We start from the raw sequence: 13463 nt of genomic DNA on the forward strand, positions 1-13463 counted from the left end.
ATGGGCCAGTCCAGCGGATTCTCTGGCCGGACATGCGTGCCCCATAGCACGAGTACATGGACTTTTTCATGTGTATTTGTGAGCAAACATTCAACAATGCGATCTCCCCCCACCCTACTCTGCCAAGCTGCTGCTGCTGCTGCTGCTGCTGTGGGATTCCCCGTTGTGTGTGTCTGGACTTCCGCTTGGCTAAATTTGTTTGCACTTTTTCCCCGCTTCCTGCCATCCAACCCCACCCCACACCACCCCACACTCATAATTTCATTTTGAAATGTTTGCCTAAGCGACAAAAATGTACTTATTTTTTGCTTTCATTTCTATGTAGTTTTGTACCCTGACATATGGCACTAAGCCTGCTCCACATTATTATAACTAGGCTGGAGTCCACTCCAATGTCCGATGGGGCGTCAAAAGACAACAGCTCAGAGATGGAGAATTTGAGAATTGGAGAACCGAAAGCTAGGTCCGGCCCATTAAACAGACTCTGAACACTTGGCAGCACTCAGCACGTGATTTGCATACACTTAAGCAGCTGAACCAGGTCCTGCACCAGCATTCTACTACCCACCAGCCCCCAACCCCCAAGCCACACTTAATTACATGCCAAATGAAAAGTTCGAAGAAATATATGAGGAAAAACCAAAAATAGAAACAGGAACAGCACCAAAAATTAAATGTGCGTTAAATTGACAGTAAACATGGCCTGCATTTCAATGACACCAACCAAAAACGAAAGGGGTTCTTAAAGCCATGAAGGAGCATAAAAGCCCCCATCAATTCAGAGAAAAAATCCCATTCTAAAAATAAATTTTCAGGAAAATTCTTTAATGAAGAATAATGTTCCATTATCGTTCATCTATAATTTTTATCCAGCAAAAATCAAAACCATCCCTTGGTCCCTACTTGAGGTCCTGTTTTTTCATGTATTGATTATGGCCCGGCAACAGATATCACCAGGCACTAAGCAAAAATTTAGTTTAGACTCATTAGAGTGTCCCTCTCCACGGAAATCTTTAGTAAAAGGCGAAAGATTTATTCGACAATTGAAGAGAAACCAGAGTGATTTAACACCCCGAAGAAGCTGCCTCTGTAATTCCCATGCACTAGAACCAGTTGGGAATTCTAAGACATCGCACCCTAGAAAGGTAATCATGGAACTATGGAACAATGGTAAATATTTCCTTTGAATAAGAATTTTGCAACGAAACTTTTACACTTATGTAAATATAAGTTTTTACATAGTTTCACAAAGATTTCAACAAAATCGGATCACTATATCATAGGCAACTCTATGGCAATGAAAACACGAAAAATTTTTTGTGAATTTAGGAGACAAAGAGTGCCTTGACATTTTTAAATAGGCTTGTGTATCAAATCCAGTATAGATATTCTCATTCGAGTTTCGGCAGGCAAGCCAGCACAATCTAAAAAAAGGAAAAAAGATATTTGAAAAAAAAAAAATTAGAAAAATTGTCGAAAAATAAAAAGTGAAAATTTTGTTTGAAACTTTTTCAAGTGAATATAGTTGGTGAAAGTGATAATTAGTTAAACTAAATCTTTTGTCGGCATGGAAGCCTTGCGTAATCCCCGATCGCAATCGGCTAGGGCCCGATGCATCGCCGCGCAAAAGACTCAAATGATGGTAAGTATTTGGGAAGGATATCTGTGGTGAATGCTACATGGGATGTGCTACACAGAATGAAAAATATAGCGAGGAAGAAAAAATGACCGTTGCTGAAATGAAAGAGCTCTATCTCCAGACCATCCAACTGGATGTGGAGCTGCAGCGTGAGATCTACAACATGGAGAAGAAATTTGAAAGCAAGCACAACGAGATATTTGATCAGCGCAAGAAGATCTTGCAGTAAGTCCCTCAGTCACCCCAATCCTAGTCTCTGTTCCCTACATAATTCTGGTGGCTTCCTCAGGGAATTTAAAAAGAAGAACCATGGCGATTCCACGCCTAATGAGAACGTGACCAACTTTTGGTTGCGTGTGCTGAAGGCCTCATACACGGAGTTTATCAGCAAGAAAGATGAAAAGATTTTGGCGGTGAGTATTAATACGAAATTATATATTAAAATATGACATTTAAGGCAAAGTATGACTGACATTTAAGGAAAACTATAGCTGATGTTTAATGAATATTATAACTGACATTTACTTTATTGACATACCTGACTACGGGATTACATATTATTCCAATTTATAGAATTCAATTCTGATTACAATTCCATAATTTCAAAGGTAATCAAAGGTGCAGCTCCTTTCCTGCCTTTGTTCAATAGGCAATATTATTTTACACATGTTTCAATTAATTCTAAGAACATACGAGAAATCTAGTGCCGGGCCTTTAGGCAATCAATCCCTTTACTGTAGGAATGCGATCTTTCATCATTCGCATTCTGATTCTGAGTCAAACGAAGGCCTGGCTGTTGCGACAGAAATGTAAGCCCCCGCGAAGTCAATAAATGAATTCTCAGAAAACCAAATGGTCATCGTCTGTATTGTTTTAAGCAATTCAGTACTCCATTGCAAATTCTCATGGGTACTAGGCAGCTGTTGTTTTTCAAGTGCTTAATGCCATTCAAATCTGCATATCCAACAACTTAGTTTGTACTTTTTTCTACCACAGTATTTAAACGACATACGCACCAAGCTGCACAGCGCTCCGGTGGTTAAATTTGATGTGCAATTCCATTTTGATAAGAACGAATACTTCAGCAATGATGTGCTAGTGAAGACCTATTACCTCAACTGTCAACCGGACGTTGATGATCCGCTCTCATACGATGGCGCTGAGATCTACAAGACTGAGGGATGCAAGATTAATTGGAAGCAGCCCAAGGACCATATGATCAATGGTAAGAAAGGGTAACGTAACTGATTGATCTGATTGATTAAACCATCTTCGAATGGAACAGATTCTGAGCAAACATTCTTCGAATTCTTCAATCCACCAACTTTACCAAAGGATATTGATGATCCAACCTACTGTGATATTAATGTAAGATGAGTAATTCTTTCGTCACGGCTTAACTTTTTATATAACTTTATCGTTTATAGGCCATATTGCAGAATGACTTTGAACTTGGCTTCTATCTGAAGGAGCGTGTAATTCCTAAGGCCATTATATTCTTCACAGGCGAAATAGCCGACTGCCAGAGCTCTAGCGAGTCGGAAACAGACTCTGATGACACGGATGAGTCGGATGCCGAAGAGGTGGAAGACGAAGGGTCCTCCAATGGCGCCGATAAATAAATACAGAACCTTTACATACCTTACACATTCATACACACTCTGGTTTCTACTACACTACTACTTATACTACACAATGTAATACCGGCTTCCAACACATGAGTTTTTACAATATTACAAGGCTTTTCTTGCTTACAATTTCAGAAGAGATACCAAATAAACATTACACTTGATACATATGTCTACACATACCCAAATACAAAATATTTCAAAGCATTTGCCCCAACTATTCCAAAGAAGATACCAAATAAGCATTACACATGATATACACATATGTTTCACACGTAAAACTACACATAAAACTACCAAATAAACGTTACATCATACCAAAGGATTGTTCACGTGTTTTAATGCCTAACTATAAATGATAGGGTTTATACATTTATTCGGGCCCGACGCTATACATTTCTTCGAGCCTGACGTATAGTACAAGAGCGTTTAGTGTGTATGGTAGGGCGGGGGCGTAATACTAGAGGGGCTTGAACTACAGCACTTGCTTGTAGACAGCCGTGGTTGTGGTTGCGTTTTTTCAGGCTTGGCCATGCTTCCGTCGTCTCACTAAAAGTATTTAAGCCAGGACGTGCCATAGGCGAAGAAAATACTCGTACAACAAAATACAAACACAATTTGATGGGAGGGTTGGAGCGGACTGTGTATCCTAGTTTGAGGAATTCTTCTAGGCCACATCGTCGAAATCGAATGGAGGCGGAGGCGATGGTGTTGGCTGCTCCTCGTCGGGTGCATCATCCGGTGCATTGCTTGGTGGTGCCGGCTGCTCAGGTTCTTCTGCTTCTTCCGGTTCCTCCGGTGGCTTAACATCCTCATCAATATCCAAATGCGCAGCCACTACCTCGCACTCTGGCTTCAATTCCTTGAATTTACGCAATCCAATCACCGTAACGCCCGTGCCACTCACATCGATGAATACCAGGAAGGGCGAGCATTGTACCAGATGCTCCAGTGTGTGGTTGGTAATGTGCTGATAGTTTCGCAGTGATATCCGCTCGAGGCGGTTGTCCGGTGACCGGTTGATGTTGCGTATCCAGACGACGTCCGGCTGCACGGGTCTGGCTGCTCGCCCAAAACTGTAGATGGCCCGATCCGAGACATAGTACTGCGGTGGTGGGCCTGGATTGGATGTCTGGCGGTGACGCAGACGGCGGGCATAGTCTCTGTCCAGGGGATCCAGCATGTTCCAGAACATTGGATGGTGAACCACCTGGTCGAAGTTGCCACGCGCCAGCGAACGCCGTCGCGCTGAGTGCATGACAAGCATTGGCTCCCTGATGGCTCCCATGGCCTGCGGGTTCATGTAGATCACTTGATCGCGTCGTGGCAGGAAGCGGCTGTGTGCCGGATTATTGCCGCGCCAGGACCTCAAATGGTCCGCCATCTGATCTAGTATGGACTGCATGTTGGGCTGTGGATTCTCGCCAGGGCCTTGGCCCCCGGGCACGTAGACGTAGGCGCGTGGTGTGGGTCCAACTCCAGCCCCAGCTTCGTCTGGTTCAGCGTTGTCGGCCTGATCCGCGGCCGGTGGCATGCCCTGGCGCACGGCGGCAACACTTGGCAGGGCTATCACCACTAGAGGCGACCGCACGGGAGCATTGGGATCGATACCGCCGCTGTGGCCGTTGCTGCGCGGGGCTGCACTGTCGGACTTGTCTGACGAGGACGCTGACGCCGAAGACGTATCCTCATCTTCGGACTCGGAGGACAAACACACTCGCTTTCCCGAACATGATGCACTGGACGCTGGCGCTGGTTCATCCGTTCTTTCGTCGCTGGGGTCCGAGTGGAATATCTCGTGGCATGGCCTAGGCGCATCGGAGGACTCAGGCTCGTTAGGGTCGTTGCCCCGTGCCATTTTGCAGGCACGCAAATGCTCCATAGCAGCGCGAGATGTGGACGGCTCGTCGTCATTTAGCACTTTCAGAGATTCCGACTGCGATGTGGCAGCCTCGTCATTTCCATTGTTCACCTTTTCAGGCGATGCCGCTTCCGACGGCGGATTAAGTGGGGATTCCAGCAGTAGCTCCTTAAGGTTCTCAATAGCACTGAAGCATTGCAGATCCGAGTTATTTATGGGCGTTAGACGCAGATCGAGCACCTGTTGAACGAATTGAAATAGATTTCTCATAACAGAGACCAATATCAATGACAAACGTTGACAAACCTCTAGCTTCATAAAACCAAATCGTGCCGCCATGCTACCGTAGGGCACAAACTTGCACAGCATCTGGCAGCCCTTGAGGCTGAGGCGTCGCAGCGAGGGCAGCTTGGAGAGGGCCATGATGTAGTATGGCTCAAACCAGTTGTTATCCTCGATGCTGAGATCCTGCACGAGGCAAGTGAATACATTAAGAGCTTCTCAGAGCTATAATCTGCTCCACTCACCTCCAGGTTAACCAATTGCAACTCTATCGTATGGAATATGCTCTTGCCCTGATCCCCAACTTTGACACTGCAGTCCTTGAGCTTGAGACGCTTCAGAGAGCCAGGAAACTGTGTAATCCGTATCTACATTTTGAAAAGTAAGCCATTTATAAGTAAATGTTACTTTTTTTTATCTGACTCACATATTCAAAGTCCAGGCTGACGCCCTGCAGCTCCAGCACCTTCAGCTGTGCGGCCACTTTGGGAAAAACGGTGGTCAGGGTGCAGGTGAACTGCCGGAACTCGCCCGCAACATGCTGCGACGATGGCGGTCCGCAAATTTTAATTGTGTGGGTCTTTTCTGTGGCACGACCCAGTATCTCCTCCAATATGCCCAACGGCAGGGGGCCGTTACTGAGATCGATGCCGTGCCAAAACCGGTGATCCAGCAGCAAGTTCTCCAAACGCGGCGAGCAGCTGACCAAACAAACGACAAAATAAGTGTATTGAAGTAGTCTCTTGCCTTCGCGACTTACTGCATCAGGGCCATTATGGATGGCGTGTCCAGGTGCTTGAAAATCTCGTATAGAATTTCATCGCAAAAGCCGAGCAAGTGGTGCTCCTGGAAGTAGTCCCCTTTTTTGCGTTGTTTTGTCTTCGGCTCGGGGCTGTAGTCTTGGACAACGGATATCATGGGTGCGGCATCTTTCAGTGCAATCTCGCTGGCCGAGAAGCGCCGCTTTTGCGCTGCAACAAAAGCGCTGCCCACATCGGCGTTATCCATTCTACCCGCTTTTAATGAATGCTTTTCTTGCAATTTTCAATTTTCCAGCTAAAATGCAAGTAAGCAGTGGATAAACTATACGGTCTGACTCTCGGAAAAATACCGTAATATATCGTAAATATTCCGATGAAGAAAGAACTTGGTCCACTTATCCCCCCCTTTATTTAAACAGGATAACAGCTTGAGTCACTTGAAGGTCCATCCTATCCATCATCTTTACTTGAAAAACTTTCCCCTGTACTGCTCTAAAGATTTAAGTTTCTTAATTTTCGTGGAGAGCACCCACTGGTCAACAGTGGGTTAATAGAATCGCAATGGACCAAACAATCAAGTTAACTCGACATCTACAGTATATGTAACTACAAATCGCGGTTTCCACAGGTATTATACATGAACTGGAACAGTGCTGTAAATCGTTGCCAAGCACTGAATTTCCGACTCGTGTATTTTGTTGCCGTTTTAAAGAATTTAATTAAAATGTCCCTTTTGAGGTACGTGCGCCGGCTGAATGCTTTGCAAGGCCTTCAGCAGTGCCGGCGAGAAGTTTCCAGCGCACCGGCAAAGAGCGCCACGCTCAAATACGACCAGGATCCGCAACCGCTCTTCACCGATAGCGAAACCCAGCGCCTGCTCCAGTCCATGACGCAACTGCAGTTGGACAAGGTGTTCCGGAAGAGGACTGTGAAGGACAATAGGAGCGAAACCAAGTTTATGACCAATGAGCAGCTGGAGACGGAGTTCCTGCAGATCATCGAGAAGGCAAAGCATCTGCTGAAGATGCCGCCTATCGTGAAGATCAAACAAGACACGGAGCGAATCATTGCCAAGGATCCGGCACTGAAAGACTTTGCCACCACCAAGTACGTGTTCACGGACATTACCTTCGGGCTGCCCCACTCGGAGCGCAAGGTGGTGGTCCGCGAGACTGACGGAACCCTGGCCTACGCCTCGCTGGACACGACCAAGCGAATGAATCAGCTTTACTTCCCACTGGAGGGCCGCAAGTCCTACACTCCGCGCATGTTTGCGTACGAGGAGCTACTGCACAAGTGTCTGGAAGAGCACAAATATGAATTCGTGCTGGACAGGCTCACCGTCCAATACGAACCGTACGAGACCGAGTTTCACAATCTCTCTGCGAGAGTTTTCGAGCATTTAAACGAGTCGAAGCAGTTCGATCTGCTGCGTTCCACCCGGCACTTTGGCCCCATGGCCTTCTTCTATGCCTGGCATCGGTGTATCGATGATCTCTTGTACGACATGATCCGGCGGGACTATCTACACAATGCCGTAGAGCTCATTGCGCTGACCTATAAAATTCACAAAATTCCTGTGGAATATACGGAAACGTTGGCTAAGCTAGAGGCTCTACATCCCACGCCCGATGAGAGCGCACTCTCCGAGCTGCGGGGATTCCTGCGAAGGCCCGAGGAGAAGCAGGGCATCGAGCAGGAAATCCATACGGCCATTGGCAAGACGGAGCAGGACTTTGCTGCCGACGACATCAGTTTGAAGTTTATCGAGGAATACATTGCCAGCGAACATTCGCTGAAGAAGGTGCAACTGGAGCTGGCCGTCCAAACGCTGAAAGAGATCAATCTGGAGAAGCTACAGCTGTTCCAAGGATTGAAGAAAGCGCACGGCGTGCAGGCATCATAAGTGCTTCGATTTATTGTTATTAATTTACATAAATAAATATCGTTTAGGCCAATGATGAGGGCTTGAAGAGTTTCTTTGTCAATTGTCTGTGATGCGCCTGGATGCACCTGAACCTGTGAATGCCGCACAAGCGCTCATCGTTAAACTTCCTCAGACAGACGGTGCATCGCTTGAGATTGCCCTTCCATCGCGAGGCCGAATGCTTGTCAAACAGAAACAGGGCCTTTGCCCTGTTGCAGCCTTCCTTTTTCTTGCGATGCAGAAGAAAGGACATGGCAGTCCTGAAATGCAGACGACACTCCAGGCAACGATAGAAGGGCCCTTTGTCGTGTGTGCTTAGGTGTTTGTACAGCTGTGGCTGCGTTCTGCACACAACATTGCAAAACATATTCGGACACTTGAGGAAAATCGAAGGCTTCTTCGATGGACGGGAGCGGCAGGTGAGATTATGTCCGAGCAGCAGACGCTCGTGATCAACAAACTCTCCACAAAGGCAGCAGAGTACTTTCGGCCCATAGTGCGTGACAATGTGACTCTTGTGCTGTTCCAGGGATCGGGCCACCTCGCCGCAGACCAGGCACTCCATCATTCCGTTCCGGATAGTCAATGTGTTCTCACCCACAAATGTGATGAACTTGGATTCCTCGTCCTCCTCGCCACTTGACAACTCTTCTTTTCTCTCGGTATCCATTGGTGTTTCTTCCCACTCGTCTGTGTCGCATTGCACTCCCACATCGCATATTTGCTTTTCCTCCGTCTGGACAGCGCGCTCGCGGACTGGGTTACAAGTCTCCGGTGTCTTCTGCGGGTAATTGCGGCTGGGCAGTGGCACTATCTTGAGAGGTGGGCGCTCAACCTTAGCCGCCGGGGCGGGCATAGCACTCTTTTTCCGAGTCCATGGCTTCTTTATGCGGGTTGTGAGTATCTTGTTATCCAGCGCGTAGCGTGGTGTGATCAGCTTGGTTTGCACGCATATGAACTCCGGGAGTTCAAAGACTCGCACATTGATCGGTGTTACCTACGAAACAGATATATAATTCTCAAAGTTATTGAAACTTGTACATAAATCATAATTTTTACCTTTGCTGGAATTGGCTGCAACGCAATCGCCATTTCCAGATAACAAAAATAAAGTTGTAACAAATTAACTCAAACCTAAAATAATTTGTAGGCTGTGAAAACCGGCGTAAATTGTTTTAAAATTGAGGAGTAAATTCCTAGTAGAGCTAGAGAAACATCGATGTTAACAACATTTTATCCGATTAAATAATCAAATGAAAATGGTTAAACAAAAAAAAAAAAGAAAGACGATAGACGTTCATATTGCTCAATTTAGAGATTCCGTTGAATATTTCTGGCTAAATAAAGCCCTTAGTTCTGCCCAAATAATTTTAGGCCGTTGATGAATAAATTTTCTTCAAGATTGGCTAGTTTTTCGTGCTTGCTTTTATTGTGGTTTGGCTAAAACAAGGCTTAAAGAAAATGGCCAATTTTTAGGAGTAAATAGACAATTCCCAGACAGTATGACAATACAGCCCTGGTATTTCAGATTAGTGTGGCCCTGTTCCATTATTATTATTATTGCCATTCACACGTTTCGGCATCACATCAAATTTTGGCACCATAAAAATATTAATAAAGAAAATCTAAGAAAAGTATGCCGAAAGTACGCCGGAGCCGCAAGCCGCCCCCAGACGGATGGGAGTTGATAGAGCCCACACTCGAGGAGATCGAGCAGAAGATGCGCGAGGCGGAAACAGAACCACACGAGGGAAAGCGCATTTCGGAGTCCCTCTGGCCCATATTCAAGATCCACCATCAGAAGACGCGCTACATCTACGACCTGTTCCACCGACGCAAAGCCATTAGCCGAGAGCTCTATGACTACTGCCTCAAGGAGAAGATCGCCGATGGCAATCTGATAGCCAAGTGGAAAAAGTCCGGTTACGAGAACCTCTGCTGCCTGCGATGCATACAGTCGCGCGACACGAATTTTGGCACAAACTGCATCTGCCGGGTGCCCAAGTCCAAGCTCGAGGAGGGTCGCATTGTGGAATGTGTGCATTGCGGGTGCCGCGGCTGCTCGGGATAAGGTCAAGGAAGGTTGTGGGACGCGGAGTCCCTGCATCTGCTGCGAGTGCCCGAATCCGAGCTCGAGGAAGGACATTCTGTTAAATATATGTATTCAAGCCAATAGCCAATAGCCTCCCAGAGAGTTAAGACATTGTAATGTACAAAAATAAAACAATTTTATAAATAAATAACAAAAAATGGATGCGACTTATCGATTTCGTGTCATTCACAGGGTAGTCTATCGTAGTTTCTCGCTTTCAAATAATTCCATTCAGTTTAAAAATCAAAAATATTCTTCATTATGTTTATTAAAACGTTACAATTTAATTCTATTACACTTTTGCTTATAAACGAAAGAAACAAATCATTGTCAATTGGTACACTCATCATATTTTATACATCGTTTTCATCATATTCAACCCTCTATTAAACAACAAAACGCAAACACCAAGATTACAACTTATTGATTAGGGCGTACAAATTAGAATAAAAAAATCTGCGAATAATATGGATTTTTGCTGACAAGGATGGATAGTCAAAATCAGTTAATGTCTCTCGTTTGTGGGCCATACATATGCCATATTTGTTAGTTGCATTTTCGTTATGTACAAAAAGAAAAAGGATCTTAAATGTAGACGAAGTTTGTCGTTGAATGTGTGCGAATGATGGTTGGTTGGATGTGGGTAGGTCAGGGCCCTGTGGACTAGCCGGGCGGGGGGAGGGTATTGCTGAAGTCAAGTCCCTTTTCATTCAAATATTTGTCAAGTTCTTAAAGGTGTTGTGCCGATGTTGTTGCTGTGCTGCTGCTGCTGTTGCTCTGCTGATGTTGCTCCTGTTGTTGTCCCATTTTATGGTAAATCCTAACTAACATTTCTCGGAAAGAGTAAAACACGGTTAAAGTCAATTGCTGCACAAGTGTTCCGTGGGAGTGTGCGCGAACGCCTCTACCATTTCTTCTTGTGCTCGTCCATGGATACGCCGCCAGGGCCCAAGGACACGATCATTAGCAGGCCACCAATAACCGAAAGTGTCTGTAATAATGATTATATCGAATTAATTAAGATTCATTAAAGAATGTGCTGGTTGCTCTTTCTTTACCTGGAAAAAGTCATATTTCAAGAAATCCCTGAGTGGCTTGTAGGACGGAATGGTCCACCAGGCATTGTGATACAAATTCAGAACTGTAAGAAGAGCGACCAGGATCAGGGCCGACAGCTTCGTCTTATAGCCCAGCACCACGAGCACCATCAGAATGGAGCCGATAATGTCCTGGATCACCTGCCATACGCTCAGCTCGAACCGGATGAGGGTGATGAACATGAACGCCAACAGAATGCGCCCTGCCAGCTGCATGAAGTTCTTGGGCTTATTATCGCCCATCGATGGCACGCCCGCAAATAAACTGCGGCCCTCGATCCGAGCCTCGGCCAGGACCAACAGTAGGGCTCCAATCAAGGCGAAGTTTCGCAGCAAGAACTGGAAGTCCCACAGAATGGAGTAGGCTATTGTCTGTGGAATCGAACAGAGAAGGACGAGGTTAGAAGGAGCTTTCCTTTGGAGTTTCTGCTTCGCTTACCTGTAGAACAACAATGAAGAAAAGCAGACCAACGGCGATGTCAACCTTGAATCTAGCCATTACCATGCCGCAGCCTCCCAGCTGGCCGAGCAGATTGACCAGCACGAAGACGGTGGCCAGGAACTTGCCACAGCCCCAGCTCATGTCCATGTACTCGCGCTGTTCGTTCCACTGGAAGTACATGCGCAGGCCATCCTCGAAGAAGGTAGCGATGAGGCAGAGCCGCGCCACCGTGGGCAGCACATTCTTGCCGCGCTTGATAACCTGGATGGCGAGCGTGGAGAGAGAAATGATTGTTCATTTAGTGATAGCTAAATACAGTTGGAGGATTGATAAGTGTACGGGTGATAAGAGATGGGAAATATACGATGCCACTCATTGAGCGGGGCTTTCACACATACATGTGTGTTTGTGGGGAAAATGTCGGTTTGGCAAGACAGTGACGTGTCTCTCGCCCTCTCTATCTCCGCCGATCTCCACTATCCTATCAGTGTGCGCGCCTAACGGGTTTTCAGGCCTATGTGAACAGCTCCCCAGCATGCTCTCGGTGCGATTTGAATATAAAAATACAAGACACACACACGCACACATACACACAGAACCAAGTGGCGTTGGTATGCAGCATTATTAAACCATTTTGCTTTCTCAAAGATTATTACGGAACTCTCGACCTGGCCGATGGCGTCGGCGTCGGCTTCTCACTCACGCACTTACTCTCACCACTTTCACTTGCAAGAAGCGACTCGCACACTCTCGCAAACTCATGTGTGTGTGCGTGCATATGGATGTATTTTTGTCTGGTGCAGACGCAACAATTGCGAATAGGAATCATTTTCTTGCTTGATGAGCAGGATGGGTTTCTGTTTAAATCGGTAGTCGGATTGAGTTAACCTTGCACATAGACCTCCCATAGTCAGGGCCAGCGGTTCGACTGCAGTTGAGCACTACACAATTTGCCGCGTTTGGGTGACGTTGGCAGTTTTCTTCCATGCAGCTGCCAGAGCCCCCCTTTAATGGTTAGTCCACGGCCAGTCTGTCCGATGTCAAGGGGTTTGTGCGAGCGCCTTCTGGTTAGGTATCACACCCCCGGCTCTAGTGCTCCATTCAAAATACTGTTTAAGAAATATTACCTGTTCCGCCACATCTTCCGTTTTCGCAATATATTCGTTGGGTATGCTCATGTTGGCAGTTTTGGCTGCTGTGTGTCTAGAACGTTGTTGCAGTCGGCTTGCTCACTGGCAGCTATGGAGACACTTTATCTGTTAGTAACTTTCTCTTTTCTAGTCCTTTCGAAATTATAATGAAATTACCAAAAAATCATGAATTAAAAACCAGGAACTTAAAAACACACACGACACGACGAAAAGGCTGCAGCAGCGGATTTATCGCTAAAATATACCGTCTGACCGTCAGAAATATACCCAAATATACCGTAAATATACCGATAAGAAAACGAACTTGGCCCACTTAACCCATTATTTAAACAGGATAACTACTTGAATTAAACCGCGGAAAAGAACATTGTTTGAAAATTCTTCTTGTAGATTAACCCTATTTTTCCTAGGTCCTGATCGCCTTTGATTCTGTCTAGAGGAATTTCGATACGATAGATATTCCACAAATTATATACATATTTTTTTCACATTAAATTTATTTTACTTGACATTCACACCACATGGGATCTATATGGATATAAAAAAAAAAGAATTATTATTAATAATATATTCGGCGCTTTAA

The 13463-nt window shown here is 45.6% G+C and overlaps 6 protein-coding genes and 1 non-coding gene across 8 annotated transcripts; 3 read left to right on the plus strand and 4 right to left on the minus strand.

The window, feature by feature from the left end:
* Positions 1-948: 948 nt before the first annotated feature.
* LOC117187590 lies at positions 949-1063 on the minus strand. The gene has a single exon (XR_004472246.1). It is a non-coding gene; the product is annotated as a U5 spliceosomal RNA (small nuclear RNA).
* A 337-nt stretch (positions 1064-1400) lies between these two features.
* Positions 1401-3592, plus strand: LOC108156262 (nucleosome assembly protein 1-like 1). The gene is made up of 6 exons (XM_017287625.2): positions 1401-1642; positions 1698-1864; positions 1929-2052; positions 2636-2864; positions 2925-3007; positions 3067-3592. The coding sequence occupies exons 1-6, from the start codon at positions 1568-1570 to the stop codon at positions 3259-3261; spliced, it is 873 nt and encodes a 290-aa protein (XP_017143114.1). The 5' UTR covers positions 1401-1567; the 3' UTR covers positions 3262-3592.
* LOC108156259 lies at positions 3591-6660 on the minus strand. Its single transcript, XM_017287622.2, has 5 exons — positions 6171-6660; positions 5838-6111; positions 5656-5778; positions 5435-5596; positions 3591-5368 (listed from the first exon to the last, which is right to left on the minus strand). The coding sequence occupies exons 1-5, from the start codon at positions 6416-6418 to the stop codon at positions 3935-3937; spliced, it is 2241 nt and encodes a 746-aa protein (XP_017143111.1). The 5' UTR covers positions 6419-6660; the 3' UTR covers positions 3591-3934.
* A 147-nt stretch (positions 6661-6807) lies between these two features.
* Positions 6808-8135, plus strand: LOC108156260 (28S ribosomal protein S22, mitochondrial). Its single transcript, XM_017287623.2, has one exon. It carries the CDS (start codon positions 6809-6811, stop codon positions 8075-8077), a length of 1269 nt encoding a protein of 422 aa, XP_017143112.2. The 5' UTR covers position 6808; the 3' UTR covers positions 8078-8135.
* Positions 8045-9344, minus strand: LOC108156261 (gastrula zinc finger protein XlCGF46.1). Its single transcript, XM_017287624.2, has 2 exons — positions 9158-9344; positions 8045-9095 (listed from the first exon to the last, which is right to left on the minus strand). The coding sequence occupies exons 1-2, from the start codon at positions 9188-9190 to the stop codon at positions 8121-8123; spliced, it is 1008 nt and encodes a 335-aa protein (XP_017143113.1). The 5' UTR covers positions 9191-9344; the 3' UTR covers positions 8045-8120.
* Positions 9345-9649: 305 nt separating this feature from the next.
* On the plus strand, positions 9650-10595 carry LOC108156400 (protein BUD31 homolog). Its single transcript, XM_017287838.1, has one exon. The coding sequence runs from the start codon at positions 9735-9737 to the stop codon at positions 10167-10169; it is 435 nt and encodes a 144-aa protein (XP_017143327.1). The 5' UTR covers positions 9650-9734; the 3' UTR covers positions 10170-10595.
* On the minus strand, positions 10441-13129 carry LOC108156399 (surfeit locus protein 4 homolog). 2 transcript variants are annotated; one of them, XM_017287837.2, is made up of 5 exons: positions 13037-13129; positions 12857-12968; positions 11727-11990; positions 11249-11659; positions 11095-11181 (listed from the first exon to the last, which is right to left on the minus strand). In XM_017287837.2, exons 2-5 carry the CDS (start codon positions 12905-12907, stop codon positions 11095-11097), a joined length of 813 nt encoding a protein of 270 aa, XP_017143326.1. In that variant the 5' UTR covers positions 12908-12968; positions 13037-13129. The 2 variants fall into 2 exon arrangements, with proteins under 2 accessions (XP_017143325.1, XP_017143326.1); XM_017287836.1 differs by lacking the exons at positions 12857-12968; positions 13037-13129 and adding an exon at positions 12618-12641 and having other exon boundaries at positions 10441-11181.
* Positions 13130-13463: the final 334 nt, after the last annotated feature.

This window comes from Drosophila miranda, chromosome 2, assembly GCF_003369915.1.
Source record: "Drosophila miranda strain MSH22 chromosome 2, D.miranda_PacBio2.1, whole genome shotgun sequence".
In the NCBI taxonomy this organism is placed as follows: domain Eukaryota; kingdom Metazoa; phylum Arthropoda; class Insecta; order Diptera; family Drosophilidae; genus Drosophila; species Drosophila miranda.